The 16,308-nt window shown below is 47.0% G+C and overlaps 2 protein-coding genes across 22 annotated transcripts in view; one reads left to right on the top strand and one right to left on the bottom strand.

Annotated features, from left to right (window-relative positions):
* Positions 1 to 2,084: 2,084 nt before the first annotated feature.
* LOC102902205 lies at positions 2,085 to 13,874 on the bottom strand. Of its 15 annotated transcripts, none has more exons than XR_006591759.1 (5): positions 13,733 to 13,874; positions 12,895 to 13,021; positions 12,363 to 12,481; positions 4,588 to 7,418; positions 2,085 to 2,826 (listed from the first exon to the last, which is right to left on the bottom strand). XR_006591759.1 is itself a non-coding variant. In XM_045048815.1 (4 exons), the coding sequence occupies exons 1-4, from the start codon at positions 13,448 to 13,450 to the stop codon at positions 7,326 to 7,328; spliced, it is 672 nt and encodes a 223-aa protein (XP_044904750.1). In that variant the 3' UTR covers positions 5,301 to 7,325. The 15 variants fall into 15 exon arrangements, 4 of the variants coding, with proteins under 4 accessions (XP_044904750.1, XP_044904772.1, XP_044904701.1 ...); XR_006591782.1 differs by having other exon boundaries at positions 12,895 to 13,011; XR_006591799.1 differs by lacking the exon at positions 12,363 to 12,481 and having other exon boundaries at positions 12,895 to 13,011.
* Positions 13,615 to 16,308, top strand: part of KATNAL1 (katanin catalytic subunit A1 like 1) — a 98,127-nt gene continuing 95,433 nt past the window's right edge. For 2 of the 7 annotated variants that reach the window (XM_045048656.1, XM_006927188.5), the window contains exon 1: positions 13,926 to 14,198. The gene's annotated coding sequence lies outside the window, so the exon portion shown is untranslated. The other 5 variants (XM_023250425.2, XM_023250424.2, XM_045048680.1 and 2 more) reach the window with 5 other exon arrangements.

Below are 16,308 nucleotides of genomic sequence, written 5' to 3'. Positions count from 1 at the left end.
TGTGTTTTGCTTCATGAAACTTACATGTGTTGGAGATACACGTTTGAGTGTGTGTGTGTGTGTGTGTGTGTGTGTGTGTGTGTGTGTGTGTGATGTGCATGTATATGTATGTCTGTACTGAGTACAGGGATTTATCGTTAAAAAAAAAGTTTGGGGAACTCTACTGTAGGCTGGAAGTGCCACTGGTTTCTACGCCGAGGGATGACATGATTAAATGTGCATTTTAGTACCATTATTCTAGCCGCGGTATGTAGAATGGACTTGAGGGGCTGGAATACAACATAGCGGCAGGTGTTAGAGCAGCTATCTTGTAGGATGAGATAGGATCCACATGTTGTAAATGGCAGATGAATAGATAAAAGGAGCATGGGTCTCTGATGATTGTGAACTACCATATCAGCCCTGTACATGTATCCGGACCTCCAAATGAGGGAGAAATAAATCTCTAGTCTAGTTGGGCCCACCATTATTTGGGTTTGTAATGACAGGCTAACCCATATTCTTTTTAATTTTTTTTTTACTTTTTACTTAAATTTTAATTGTTAACATGCAGTGCAATATTGATTTCAGAAGTAGCATTCAGTGATTCGTCACTGACGTACGACACTGAGTGCTCATCATAACAAGTGCCTTATTTATTTACTTATTGAAAGTTTCTTTATCTATTTCGAGACAGAGAGAACACGCATACTTGTGAGCAGGGAGGGGAAGAGGGAGAGCAAGCAGGCTCTACACTGAGCATGGGGCTCCATCTCACAAAATGTGAGATCATGACCTAAGTTGAAATCAAGAGTTGGATGCTTACCCTTTTTTTTTTAATTTTTTTTCAACGTTTTTATTTATTTTTGGGAGAGAGAGAGAGACAGAGCATGAACGGGGGAGGGGCAGAGAGAGAGGGAGACACAGAATCGGAAACAGGCTCCAGGCTCCGAGCCATCAGCCCAGAGCCTGACGCGGGGCTCGAACTCACGGACTGCGAGATCGTGACCTGGCCGAAGTCGGACGCCCAACCAACTGCACCACCCAGGCGCCCCGATGCTTACCCTTAAGACTGAGCCCCACCCAGGCATCCACAAGTGCCTTCTTTAATACCCATTACCCATCTAGCCCATCTCCCACCCACCTGCCTCCATCCTCCCTCAGTTGTTTTCTATAGTCAAGAGTCTCCTGTGGTTTATTTCCTTCTCTCCTCTTCCCCACCCCCTTCCCATATGTTCATTTGTTTTGTTTCTTAAATTCTACACTTGAGTGAAATCATATGGTACTTATCTTTCTCTGATTGACTTACTTCGCTTAGCATAATACATTCTAGCTCCATCCATGTCGTTGCAAATGGCAACACTTCATTCTTTTTGATGGCTGAGTAATATTCAATCATATATATACCACATCCTCTCTATCCATCACTTGATGGACATCTGGGCTCTTTCCATAGTTTGGCTATTGTTGATAATGCTGCTATAAACATCAGAATGCATGTGCCCCTTCGAATCTGTATTTTTGTATCCTATGGGTAAATACCTAGTAGTGTAATTGCTGGATCGTAGGGTAGTTCTAGTTTTAGGTGTTTTTTTTTTTTTTTTAATGTTTATTTAGTTTTGAGAGAGAGAGACAGAGAGGAAGCAAAGGGCAGAGAGAGGAGACACAGAATCCAAAGCAGGTTCCAGGCTCTGAGCTGTCAGCACAGAGTCTGAAGTGGGGCTCTAACTCACGAACTGCGAGATCGTGACCTGAACCGACTGAGCCACCCAGGCACCCCTATTTTAGTTTTTTGGGGAACCTCCATATTGCTCTCCAGAGTGGCTGCACCGGTTGGCATTCCCACCAAAGGGGCAACAGAGGGTTCCCCTTTCTCCACTTCCTCGCCAACATCTGTTGTTTCTTTTGCTGTTAATTGACAGGCTAACCAATATTCTTAACTATTATGCCTGCCTACGACGGATGAGCTCTAAGATGGCCCATGATAATCCCTACCTCCTGACATTCACATGTCTGGGTAATCCCTCCCCTTGATTATGGGGTGGGACCTGTGACTTGCTTCTAACCAATAGAATACGCAAGATGAGTAGGTTAATATTCAAGAATACTATCCATGAATATTATTATCCATGAAGAGATAGTACTGAAGATTCTGACCGTCAAGTCTTGCTTTCAAAGTCTCACCTCTGCTGGTTTTGACAAAGCAAGTCGGTATGTTATGAGCTGTCCTGTGAAAAGGCTCGGATAGCAGACAACTGAAGGTAGCCTGTGGCCGACAGCCAGCAAGGAATTAAGGCTCTCAGTCCAACTGCTTGCAAAGAGCTGAATCCTGCCAACAACCAAGTGAGCTTGGAAGTGGGTTTTTCCCAGCCAAGAGAGCCCTTCCCAGAAGAGACCCCAGCCCTGGCCAACACCTTGATTGAAGCCTCATGAGACACTCTGAAGTAGAGGACCCAGATGAACCGTGCCTGGATTCCTGACCCACGGAGAGGTGTGTTGTCTTGACCTAAAACTGAGTTGGGAATAGCAGAGGGATACAACTTGGGCAATGCAAGCTCTAGGCTGGTCCAGTCAGCATCGAGGGAGAATATTTAAATATTTATGGCCAAGGAGTGCAATGAAGGGGAGGTTGAGCCAGAGTCCGAGCAGTAAGTTTACTGGCTTGAGAAAGGGGAGAGATTCTTGTTGGATGTTCATTGGTGAGGCAGTGAGTCTTGGTCTTGGGTAAATCGGGCATTTAATGGAAATCAGTCTCTTGGCTCTTAAGTTCCATTCTTCAGAGGGTACATTCTTGAGATTCCGCATTTCATATCTTCTGGTTCCATTTAAGATTGAAATCCTTTCACTCTAGGAATGAAATTGGATATATAGCTGAAGCAGTTTCTTTCTTTCTTTTTTTAAGTTTGTTTCTTTTGGGGGGCGGGGGCACACGAGCAGGGGAGGGGCAGAGAGAGAGGGGAGAGAAAGAATCCCAAGCAGGGCCTGCACTATCAGCGCGGAGAGTCTGATGTGGGACTCGAACTCACAAACCACGAGATCATGACCTGAGCCGAAAGCAAGAGTTGGAGGCGTAACAGACCGAGCCACCCAGACGCCCCATGACTGAAGCAGTTTCTAAGCAAAGTGTTGCAGAAGCAGACTGGTTCTTCCTGACGGCTCACAGTAAAATTCAAGAGAGAAATGACTTAAAGATGGAACTGTTAATAAAAAAAGCAATCAGAACTTAAATATTTGGGTAATTCTCCATCTGTTCCTGTCGAAAAGAAGGAGAAAGCCTGTTTGCGAGAGAACGGTAAGGCGCCGCAAAGTGACCATTGGATAAGGAGATCCGCCATGTTGGCAGAAGCCAGGTGCTTTTCTCCAAGACGCTGTGGGAATGACCAAGGTGATTCAGAATCCTCAGGCCTACCATTCCCACACAGGCCCAGAGGAGGGCAGGGAGGGGCAGTTTCAAAAGAGGGGTTGCTGGAACTTTCAGGAGCTCGGTGTGGGCTGCTGGGCACTGCCTCACTTCACGCCGTGTGATGGCCACTGCGCTCCCCAACCGTGCTCCTCAGCCGGCTGCCTCAGGTAAGCAGCCAGTGGGCCCAGGTGCAGTGTGGGCTAAATGGTTGCTCCCCCACGCAACCCCCCCCCCCCGCCACCTGCATGCCCCGAAAGGGAGAGTAGTATCTCTACTGCCTCCAGTGTGTACAATCGCTGGGGACATGGCTGCCTTCACCCATATTTCAAAGGATAGGACCCTGGAGCCATAAGAGTGGTGCCCAGGGGAGTCATGGCAGGTGAGGCCATCCAAAGCCATGGGGGCAGAGCCGTTGGAAGCTTTGGGAGCCATTTTCTGCCCAAAAAAGCTGGGAGGCCAGGACCACTACCCCAGTGTACGTGAAGGGTAGAGCATCAAGCCAAAGTAGATTGTTCTTTAGTCTCAAGGTCTAATAGAATTTGCCTCACTGGGTTTTGGACTTACTCTGGACCTCCCTCCTTTCTTCTTTCCTGTTTCTTCCTTTTGGAACGGGAAAGTCTGTCCGGGGCCTGTCCCACCAGTTCATGTTTGGGAAGCACAGGGTATGTTCGGTTTTGCGGGCCAATAGCTGGAGAGGAATTGGCCTCAGGATGAATCTCGAGTCTCACCCATAATTGGTTGGGATGGTATTTACTTATTAATATTTATTTATGATTACTTTTTTCTAAAAATTTTAAGTAGGCTCCATGCCTAACATGGGGCTCAAACTCATGACCCCGAGATCAAGAGTTGCACACTCTGCCAAGTGAGTCAGCCAGGCACCCCTGATTTAGATGATATTTAGATGAGATTTTGGAGTTTAGGGTTGATGACATGTGAGACAGACACGGACTTGGGGGGGCCAAGGGTAGAATGTTGCAGACCAAATGCTTGTGTCGTCTCTAAATTCGTATGTTGAAACCCCAACCCCCAAAGTGATGGTATTTGGAGGTGGGGCTTCTGGAAGGTGATTAGGTAAGGAGGGTGGAGCTCTCATGAGTGGGCCTGGTGTCCTCATGAAGACCGCAGAGATCTCCCTGTCCCCTTCTGCCACATGGGGACACAGCAAGAAGACCACAGTCAATGACTAGGAAGCCAGCTCTTACCAGACACTGAATCTGCTGGTGACTTGACCTGGAACTGCTCAGCCTCCAGAAATGGAAGAAATGAATTTCTGTTGTTTATGAGCCATCTGGCCTATGGTATTTTTGTTACAGCAGCCCGGACGTACCTGGACGTGAAGGTTGGAAAGAAACGAAATGTCCATCAGTGGGAAAGGGATGAACTGTCTTCTATGACTGCAGCAATTAAAATGATTGAACGAACCCTCCACGTATAAACATAGGTAAACCTCACTGTTGTCTCATTTTGGGAGATTGCCACAGCCACCCCGACCGTCAGCAACCAGCACCCTGATCAGTCAGCAGCCCTCAACCTTGAGGCAAGACCCTCTGCCAGCAAAAAGATTAAGACTTGCTGAAAACTCATCTTTTAGTAATAAAGGATCTTTGAATTAAGGTATGTACATTGTTGTTGGTTTTTTTTTTAGATACAATGCTATCGCACAGTTAAAAGATTATAGTATACATATAACTTTTATATGCACGGGGAAGCAAAAATTTAATTTGACTTGCTTTACTGTGATACTCGTTTTATTGTGGTGTTCTGGAACTAAACCCACAATATCTCCAAGGTATGACTATATAATTCTCTATAATTCTCACTTAGGTTGTAATGTTTAAACACAACGACCTGCTTATTTGTCAGGAAGGCATAAATCCAGACACAGATCAAGAGGGAAGAAACAGTACAAAACTTATGTGTCTGCTGTCCCTACTTTATTTTCCTGTGACTGCACCGTCAGATAGTGAGAACAGCTAACTGGTGAGCTGGGGAAAAGGGACAGAGGTGAGGTCGAATAAGGGCTGTTAGAAGTCTTCATTGTAGCTGTCAGAGAGGGCTTTTCGGAAACGCAAAATCTGCGGTGGGATTTGAGAAAGGAGTGAGGCAGCCTGGTGAACATAAGGAGAGGCTATCACGGAGAACTGGATGATGAACAGTTTGCTTGCGTAGTTAACCGTTTAGGAATGATTCATGTAAGCCATCATTTATGCACATAAATCACGAGGAAGACCTAAAATGGAGCAGAAAAACAAGCGGAAAGAGAGGAAATAGAATTTGCCTCCCAAGCCCATCACTCTCCATCCCCTACAGTTGAAGTAAAACAGGACACAGAAGGAAAAAAAAAAAAACAACAACACCAGGCAGGAAAAGGACTCTGGAACCAGGAGAAGCCGTCTAGAGTGACTTGTATCTTCTTGGAAGGGGAAATAGGATCCCAGATGTACCGCTCCTTTTCCCATTCAGACTTTAAATGTGTTGTGGTTGGGGTTGCTTGGCACAGCACTGCCTTCTCCAAATAGAAAACCTGATCACAAGCTGCTCTCCCTCTATGACATGCCAGCTACCTTGGAACATGCTTTTCGGCTCGCCAGAAAATGTTCTGCCCGTCACCAGCGAGGTAACTTGCCAACATTTGCCCGAGTAATTCACGTCCGGTGATGGATTCCTCTACTAAATGTAAGGTCCTCGCGCAGTTAGGTGCTAATGTATTAGCATCTCGCCGGGTGGAGGCAATGACTTACTGCGGTGCTCAATGAAAATACTATTACTCCAGCTATCACGGAGGACTCGACATTCATTCATTGAGTTACGTACCCGCAACACTCCCAAGTGTTACCAATCCGCTTAACAGCCTCGAGTCCTGGGTTTCCTGTTCCTATTTCTAAATTAGCATAAGGAAATACTAAATCATAAGCAAGGAGAATCCCCACAGGCGACTGCCAAGAGGTTCTGTGTTTATTTTGGCATACATAAGAAATGTTTTGAATTCCCCAAATGTGGAGCAGTTCTTTTCATTAAGAATGGGTGATTAAGTGAGGCTGGCCTAATAGCTCTGGTCTTACTGCTAGTGGCAGCACTGAAGCAGAAGTATAGTCAGCTCATGAATAAAATAGAGCAAAAGCCCCATTTGGGCTGGATATGGCAGAAACATAGGTATAAGTTTCTTCGTTTCCTTCTCTTGTCTATTACCTCCTCATGTGACCTGTGAGAAAGGGCAGCATCAGAGAGAAAAAATCCACCCTGAAAATCTGTCTTTTTCATCCTTCTCTTGGCCTCACCAGGTCCCACTTGGTGAGGTCTGTGGTACCCCTTTCTTGCTTTTTCATCATTAACTCTTGTTCCCCCCCCCCCACTTGCTAAGGGTAGCAAGTTAAAAAGCTCCGTTTCGGGGCGCCTGGGTGGGTCAGTTGGTTAAGCCTCCGACTTTGGCTCGGGTCATGATCTCACAGCTCGGGGGTTCGAGCCCTGCATGGGGCTCTCTGCTGACAGCTGGGAGCCTGGAGCCTGCTTCAGGTTCTGTGTCTCCTTCTCTCTCTGCCCCTCTCCCACTCACACTCTGTCTCTTTCTCTCTCTCTCTCAAAAATAAACATTACCAAAAATTAAAAATAAAGCTGCATTTCTACATATCCGAGAGAGGTCAGAGTCCACATGAAGCTTGGGGTTCCAGCCAAACCGTGGTAGGCAACTGTAAGCTCATCGCCAGTGATTCTTAAGGCCACGCTAGGCCTAGGGTCCAACGGTGACAGTTGCTGTGGCAGAATTGGGTCTCTGCTCTTCACAGACCTGAGACGCGGAGCACCCGTCTGTGGAAGGACTGGACCCTTGGCGCGTAGGGCATCTGTTTGGTGAAGAACTCTCCCACTCCTCTGAGATAGTGTTTCTTAAACCCTCTGGATCGACGTTCACAGGAGATATATTTCACTTCACAATCCGTATTTGTCAGCGTCCAGCCGTCAGGCAAAAGGAAGCCAAAGGAAGTATTTCCACGGAGAGAACTTCGCATAGGGAATTGATGAAATAGGTGTTGGAGGGCTGAAAAAATTTAAAAGGAACACTGGAGTCACCACGTAAGTAGTAACTGCAAAAAGCCGCTAGTGCCTCTGGGGCCAGAGATCAGAGAGAGGAGAGGAGGGCGGGGTCCTCAGAACCCAGCAGCCACGGGAAGGAACCCGGAGGTGGGACCCAGACCTCTGAAGAAAGGCACTGCCTGGTTCCTGCTGCTAAGTCTGGGGTGGAGGGAGAGGAGGCGCCAGGGGGCTGGTTCTGGAAGTGCAGCTAGAAGGTGGAGACAAGGTCTGGCCACCAGGCCAAAGGGCCACTGCTTGGGTGATGCTGACAGGAAGGAAGGGCCACTGCTTGGGTGATGCTGAGCAGTGGCTTCCTCGTCTTCCAGCCTTGTGCTCTTCTACGAGTGCACCCACGAGCCAGAGACAAGGGAGAAATGTGGGTTGTGGGGTTCCAGCTCCCCCAGCATGGAACAGTGGAGAGAGGGTAGGTTTGAAGCCCACTGACTGCCATATAGTACTTGACCAGGGCTACACGTACATGCCCTGCATTTCATTTCCTATTGCTTCTGTTTGATTCTACCTTCCCCTACTGTATCTTACCCTCTCACATTTTAAGCATTAAAAAGCTGGACGGGATGCATTACCTTGATCTCATGAGCTGCTAAACTTTGCTCTAGGTCCTAGTAGTGAGTTTGAGCGTCAGAATTCAGCACCACTTACCTCCTGAACTCCTTCCCTACCAAAAGTCACTTGGAGGAACTTCCTCGTGAGGCACCCTCGCACCGAATACATATGGGGGCCCATGATTTTCTATAGGCTTCAGGGATATTTATATGAGGAGGCTGTAAATGTCCTCTATAGCACTAGAGGGGGAGAGCCACACAGAGCAGGGTTAACCCAGGAGAAAAGTTAAGGAGCCAGCCATCAGTCAAAAATACTGTGCCCTTATATAAAAGGTATTATAAAGACGTATTGGAAATACCCATAAGTGTTCATCAGAGGAGCTTGAGATCTAGTAAGGAGAAAAGACAAAGGGGAGGGGGATAGCATCCCAGGTGAAGAGAACATTAGACAGAACGAGGTGAGGAAGGACCCAGCAAACTTGGGGCAGGAGTGGAGCTTGGGGATCAGAACTAGTCAGGGAAATCTGTGCGTCAACCAGAACTGAGAGACGAAACCCTATAAATGGAGAGGGTGTAGGATTTGATGTTGGGAACTATTGCCACAATGAAGGAGCAGGGGGAAGAGCTGGTGAGCACACTGAAGTATGCTTTCAGGAGAACCAAGGTCATGAACCACTAAGGAAGGTGGCCGGCAAAGTCAAATGCTATAGCAGCCAAGACTGAGAACTGAGGGAAAATGCCTGACTTTGAACCAGATGTGCTAAGTCTCCGGGTTTGTTTTTTTTTTTTTCAATTTACTTAAAAAATTTTTTTTAAAGTCTTTATCTTTTAAAGAGAGAGAGCATGCTAGTGGGGGAGAGGGGCTGAGACGAAGAGAGAGAGAATCTTAAGCAGGCTCCGTGCTTAGCGAGGGCCCAATGGAAGATTAGTCCCCACAACCCTGGCTGGGATCATCCACCTGAGCTGAAATCAAGAGTTCAACGCTCAACCGACTGAGCCACCCAGCTGCCCCAGATGTGCTAAGTGTCTTTACTGAGGCTCAGGACCATATTGTCTGTAGATTAACCCGTTATTACTTGCAGATTTGCACAGTGTGTTTATTACCTGAAATGATCCAAAGTCTCCAGTGAAAACAATAAACCATTTTTGTCAGTCCTCACTCCTTGCCGGCTCCATAGCCACGCTAGGTTTCCTAAGGCCATGCTTCAGTTGCCCATGGTCTTCCTTGGTGTGACCACCCTCCTTCAGTTTCACTTTAAGGCAGCTGTTGCGTTTCACTGCTGTCATCATTCTCCTTAAGTGGCTTGTCCCGCTGAGCTGTTTCTCTGGGGTCCCGACTTCTCCCAAACAAGGAGGGTTATGCATTGGGACCTTGCATTTGCAGACTTCTTCATGGCTGTAGATTGCACTACAACCCTGGCCAGCTGCCTTGTAAATGCAAGTGACTGGTCACAAGGGAAACCAGATGAGGGCCAGATGGGTCAAGTGAGCCTATCATCCCTACTACAAAAACATGTGTTCTGCCGATAGCAGATCAGTATTATCTTCTCCGGGAGTAAAGGAGACTCTATTTATATGCTCATTATATATGCAGAGTTGTGATCAAATTGCTAGAGGTGACAAGTCCAGGTGTTGCTTCTACAAGGATGTCATTGCTATCAAGTATTAACTCAGATTTTGTTCTGGGTTTTACTGCGTGAATGCTATCATTTCTTCTGCATAATGTAAGCTACGATCATGGAGACCTGAATTTCTTTCTTTCAGACAGCAAATCCCAGCCACGATCAATTGCTTCCTCATTTATACTAAGTAGTTCTCATAATTGAGCCCACTATGCAGGTAGCCTGGACAGGTCATGTGTATAAGCCTTTTTTTTTTTTTTTTTAAATGTAAATTCAAGTTAGTTAACATATAGTGTAATAATGACTTCAGGAATAGAATTTGGTAATTCATCACCTACATATGACACCCAGTGCTCATCCCAGCAAGTGCCATTCTTAATGCCCATCGCCCATTCAGCCCATCTGCCCCCACCCAACACCCTTCTAGCAACCCTCAGTTTGTTCTCTGTATTTAAGGGTCTCTTATGATTTGTCTCCCTCTCTGTTTTTATCTTATTTTTGCTTCCCTTCCCCTATGTTCATCTGTTTTGTTTCTTAAATTCCACATATGAATGAAATCATATATTTGTCTTTCTCTGACTTATTTCGCTTAGCATAATACACTCTAGCTCCAGCCATGTTGTTGCAAATGGCAAGATTTCATTCTTTTTGATCACCGAGTAATATTTCATTGTATATATTATATATCATATCTTCTTTACGCATTCATGAGTTGATGGACATTTGGGCTCTTTCCATACTTTGGCTATCGTCCATAGTGCTGCTATCGACATTGGGGTACGTGCCCCTTTGAATCAGCACTCCTGTATCCTTCGGATAAATACCTAGGAGGGCAATTGCTGGGTCGTAGGGTAATTCTATTTTTAATTTTTTTGAAGAACCTCTATCCTGTTTTTCAGAGTGGCTGCACCAGTTTGCATTCCCACCAGCAGTGCAAGAGGGTTCCTCTTCCGCCGCACCCTCGCCAACATCTGTTGTTGCCTGAATTGTTAATTTTAGGCATTCTCACAGGTGTGAGGTGGTATCTCATTGTGGTTTTGATTTGTATTTCTCTGATGATGAGTGACGTTGAGCATCTTTTCATGTGTCTGTTAGCCATCTGGATGTCTTCTTTGGAAAAGTGTCTATTCATGTCTCTTGCCCATTTCTTCACTGGATTATGTGTTTTTTGGTTGTTGAGTTTGGTAAGTTTTTTTTAATAGATTTTGGATACTAAGCCTTTATCTGATATGTCATTTGCAAATATCTTTTCCCATTCTGTCGGTTGCCTTTTAGTTTCGCTGATTGTTTCCTCCGCTGTGCAGAAGCTTTTTATCGTGTTGAGGCCCCAACAGTTCATTTTTGCTTCTGTTTCTGCACAAGCTTCATATTTACTGAGTATACTGTGGACCGAATCAAGTAGAATATGCAGATATATACTGTGTTGCAACATATGCTTTTAATAGCTGGCACTAGAGTTCCTCTTGGGGAAAATATTTTGTGGAGGAAAACACTTTGATAAACAGTTTAGGAGTGGAACGTGGTCCAGAAGGTACAGATTAGGAGAAAGAGATAACTAAAAGTACTGTATAAAGAGAGAAAAGAGGAAGGGAGAGGGATGGGACCAGGAAGATGTTGATTAGTGGGGAGTTGTAGCTTATGCTGAGAAAGGATGGGGGAGGGGTTGGTGGACACCAATGCCATTGTGATACTGAAGCCCTTTCAAGACCATGGACTTCTAACTTTAGGCTATTTACATCCTTCATTTAAAACCCTTTAGTTGCGGGGCGCCTGGGTGGCTCAGTTGGTTAAGCGGCCGACTTCGGCTCAGGTCATGATCTCGCGGTCCGTGAGTTCAAGCCCCGCGTCGGGCTCTGTACTGACAGCTCAGAGCCTGGAGCCTGCTTCAGATTCTGTGTCTCCTTCTCTCTGACCCTCCCCCATTCATGCACTGTCTCTCTCTGTCTCAAAAATAAATAAAATAAAAAAAACAAAAAACCCTTTAGTTGCTCCAAACCTTCAGAGGAGCCTGCTACACACACAGCCAAAGAAAAGTGTTTGATTTCCACACTGGGTCAGCAGGAGAGAAAAGAGTTGCAGAAGGCGAGATGTGAGAGAGTCCCTGTGTTCAGAGGAAGCAAGAACTCAGAGCCAGAAGTGACCCTGTGATGGTAAATTCCCCTGCCCCCCACGGGGGATGTACAATCTCGGAGAAGACACTGGCCTTTCCACAGGAGGTGGAAAAGGGACTTGAGTCAATCTCAACAAGATTTTTGTGGACAAGGTGACCCCGACTGAGAACTGGATGATATACACAGTAGCTTGCTATTTTCAATCATCATTTCTCAAGAGACGTTTATTGCTAGAAAACTACAGGGTCAGTAATTTCCCCCATTTACTTAAATCTCTAGGTCTCATTTTCCTCATTTGCAAAATCTGGAGATTGGATGCAGAATATCTCTGTGGTCGCTCTTAGAGTCTACCGCTCTAATAACAATCTTACAGAGGCAGAGAACACATTGGTGGTTGCCAGAGGTGGGGGCGGGGGTGCAAAATGGGTGAAGGGGGTCACCGAGTACGAATTTTGTTATAAAATAATTCCTGGGGATGTAACGTACAGCAGGACTACAGTTAATGGCACTGTGTTGTCTATTTGAAAGTTGCGAAGGCAGATCTTAAAAAAATAGTCTTATGTTCTTTTTTGGAGGTACATTCACACACAGTGAAATGCACGCATTTCATTACCGGCACCATTCCATGAGTTTTGACAAATGCACAGACCTCTGTAACCCAAACGCTAAGCATGATACACATCTCCATCACCGCGGAAAATTCCCTCTTCAGTGGAGCCTGGGCGATTCGGTCTGTTGAGCATCTGACTCTCGATTTTGGCTCACGGGTCAGGAGATGGAGCCCCACCTCCGACTACGCACTGAGCGGGCGCCTGCTCAAGATTCTCTCTCTCCCTTTCGGTAGCTGCCCACCCCCCTCTCCCCCCCTCCTCCCCTGTAAAAAAAAAAAAAAAAAGTCCCACCCTCACCTCCAGGCTACCCACTCTTCTGATTCTTATCAGGAAGTGTTGAATAACTAAGATTTAAAAGTTACTGTTAAATGCCAGTCTTTGTTTTAAGGTGCTTCATCAGCACTAATGCTTCTTATTTCTCACAAGCACTGGGAGCTGGCCATTACCTGCATTTTGCAGATTAAAACTTTCAGCATCACAGGGGGTAAATAAATTGCCCCCCCCCCCCCCCCCCCCCCCCCGGTTACCAGCTACCAAGTATAGGGGCAGGACGTGAACCCAGACGCGGGTTTCGGAAGCCCATGCGCTTGACCTCAGTTTCTACCGCACTGCATCTCTCAGGTGGGTCCTGGCGAGTCCGCAAACGGTTACCTAAGAAATACTACACATCAAAAATTTAGCTGAAATCACTGCCACGTACAAGTTCTCAAACCTCCCGAGTGAGCCTAAAGGCTGTAGGCACTACATTTTTACTAACGGATTCATTTCTAGCCCACTCCTCAGAGAGTGGCAGAAAGGTGTGAGAGACTGCGACTTTCCCGGTGAAAAGCCCCAGGGCGGCTTGGGGTCCCACCCCGCCACTCGGCAGAGGCGGCGGGCGATGCCCGGCGAGGCGGCGGGGGAGGGGCCGGACCAGACGACCTTTAAAGAGCCGGCGCTGAGCCGCTGGGGCGCTCCTTCCTCTGACGCCACAGGCACCCTCTCGGAATAGAGCGGGCACCAACGCGCTCCGCCGACGGCACAGGACACGCGTCATGCCAAGGGGATTGGACGCTGCCGCAGCAGGGCTCATCCGGCCCCACCGAGTCATTAGTCACTCGCCCTCCTCAATGTCACAGTCTCCCTCCTTCCCCCGAAGCACCCGGGCGCCTCCCTTCCCCCGCACCCGGGTGGGGTTCCCAGGCTCCTCCCCCGAGTTGTCTTGGAGTCCCCGCGCGCCCCCCACCGCTCGGTCCGCGGCTGCCATGGCAACCGTACGCCGCCGCCACCGCCTCTTCACGCACGTCGGGAACTAACGGACTCCGCGGCGGCGGCTGCGGCGGCGGCCTGTGCCCCACCCCCACCCGGACCGCATCACCCACAGCCGGCCGACCTGCGGCACCTAGGTAATGAATCCGAGGGAGAGCGCCGCGGGCAGGAGAGGGCAGGTGGTGGGGTGTTCAGGTGCACAGCCCCACCCGGTCTCCCGCCGCCAGGGCAGTGCCGCGGTCCTGGGGCGCCGGGAGGGGAGGAGGAGGGCCGTGGGCGCGCGAGGCTCGCGGGGCATTATGGGCATTGTAGTTTAGCGGCTGCACAGGCTCTCGGCCTCGGCGGGGTGGCCTGGACCGGCGAACTACAAAGCCCGGCGGCCCCGACCGCTGGCAGAGAACGATAAACTTTGAGCGGACCGGGCGAGAAAAAAAATCTGTCTTTGTGGTGCGGGGGCTCTTGGGTGGTCGCGGAACTGGGCTCTGCGCTGGGAAAGGGAAGTGGAGGTGAGACTTGGGTGGCCCGCCGTTGGGCCCGCCCCGGCTGACAGCGCTCAGCCCCACCCCGGCTGGGCTGGGCCACCGCCCCGCGTAAGTCTCAGGGATGAGCAGCCACCCCAGCCGCAGGGCCTCGGGCCTGCGGCGCCTCTGACCCTCCCAGGTTGCTGCCTCTCGGTGCCGAACCGTATGTATGGCACACATTTGATGCGAGACCTGAGAAACTAAAAAAAAAATTTTTAACAGGCCTTTCTCCTTTTCCTGAGAACGTGTGGTTTCTAGGCTTTTATTCATGATTATTCTGAAGTAGCTCAGAGGTGTTTGCATATTAAGCCCCTAATTAATTATTATTCAAAAGGCATTAATGTTTAAAGGTCAAGTGTAGAAGTAGAGACCATGCTTTTATATAGTAGTATCTTTTTTTTTTCATAACCGTTTTGCCGTTTGCATTGTATTTATTGAGGGTTCAGATCGCAAAAGGAGGACCCCAGATCGCAAAAGGAGGACCCCCACCTTCCCACTTACTAGCTTGGCCGCTGCCTGCACATATTTTGATTCTATTTTGAAGATTAGTTTAACTTTAAATTACTGGAATTTTTAAAGCACAGACTTTTCTTTCTTATTTATTTATTGATTGATTGATTTTTTTTTTTTTTTTTTTGCTTTTTAGCAGTGGGTACTAATTATTTTCTTTGGTTATTTCAGTATTCTTCGGAATTTCTCAGGAGCGTGCTTTCAGGATGAAAATTGCCCCAACAAAACAAAACGAAACAGCAACTCTGTAATACACCTTAGCCCTTAGGGTTGGCTTAGGTCCTGGTGGTAAGGAAGCTGACACAGATTTAGAAAACCTTTAAATTTTTTTCAACAGGGAGACAACCATCCTAGAAATTTGATATTTTATATAGTATGCAGAAAAATCGTGGGTAGCACGGCGGGTTTATTTTGTGGGTGTGTTTTCAACAAGTAAACCACATAAGGCCACTACAAAATTCCTACTTTCCTCCATTAAAATGAGACTGGCCTGTAACTTTTACTGAAATTACCGATTTTGTAGAAGGAGATGGAACTTAAATCTAGTAAGACCGTTAGTAAAAAATTTGACGCCTTAATACTATAGGGATTGGAAGTGTTTTATTTATTCATTCAAGCTTTGTTAACGAACCTGTTAAATTGTGGACATTATGCCAGATAGTGGGAAGAAAAAGACGATGTGTTCTGTATGGGCAAACAGTCATGTTATAACGGTATGACAGAGATAGGTGCAAGTTGCTATAGGAGCCCAGAGTGGGAATAAATCGCAATATAACAGTAACATTTATTGATTACCTAATCTCAGCGAGGCACTATACAGTATTTTGTATGTAGTCCATTATTTAATCCTCATAAAAATCCCTAACTACTGTTACTCAGAGATGAGGAAACAGGCTTAAAGATTTTTGTCCAGAGTCGTACCTGGTAAGGTGTGAACCTGGGATTTCAACCCAAGTGGGTCTAACTCATCTAAGTCGTGATCTCAGCCACTGATGGCTGTTCTCTGTACCCATTGGTAGAAGTACCCTGACTCTAAGGAGATCAGGGGAAGTTTCCAATGTGATGTTCCATTTGACCCGCGTTAAAGAAAGTTGAGTAGGCTGTCACTGGAGGGAAGTTGAGGAAACTCATTCTAGGCAAATGGCGCAACAAAAAGCAAAGGATGTATTTGAGTGTTTTGTTTGGAGAATCCTAGGTCATTCTGATGCCCCAGTTCCAGAGTGAATGCAGTATAGTGATGGGAGAGGCCAGATATTAAAGTACTTGGTACCGTGATAAAGAGTTTGGAAGTTTTTGTTTTTGTTTTTGTTTTTCATCATGGGGCAACCATGGAAGAATTTCAAATGGAGTAGTGGTGTTATTGGGTTTGTATTTAAAAATTTTTTTTAAATGTGTTTATTTATTTTTGAGACAGAGAGCGACAGAGCATGAGCAGGGGAGGGGCAGAGAGAGAGGGAGACACAGAATCGGAAGCAGGCGCCCGATGTGGGGCTTGAACTCATGGACTGTAAGATCATGACCTGAGCTGAAGTCGGATGCTTAACCAACTGAGCCACCCAGGCGCCCCTGGGTTTGTATTTTAGAGAGATAACTCCAGCTGAAGTGTGAAGAATAGACCCAGGAGGGGGGAAATTAGAGTGGTATGGGGCAATTGGTTTTAGGGGAAAAA

Source organism: Felis catus, chromosome A1 (genome assembly GCF_018350175.1).
Source record: "Felis catus isolate Fca126 chromosome A1, F.catus_Fca126_mat1.0, whole genome shotgun sequence".
Lineage (NCBI taxonomy): Eukaryota > Metazoa > Chordata > Mammalia > Carnivora > Felidae > Felis > Felis catus.
The sequence above is the reverse complement of the archived record's forward strand: the minus strand, read 5'-3'. Positions and strand labels throughout refer to the sequence as shown.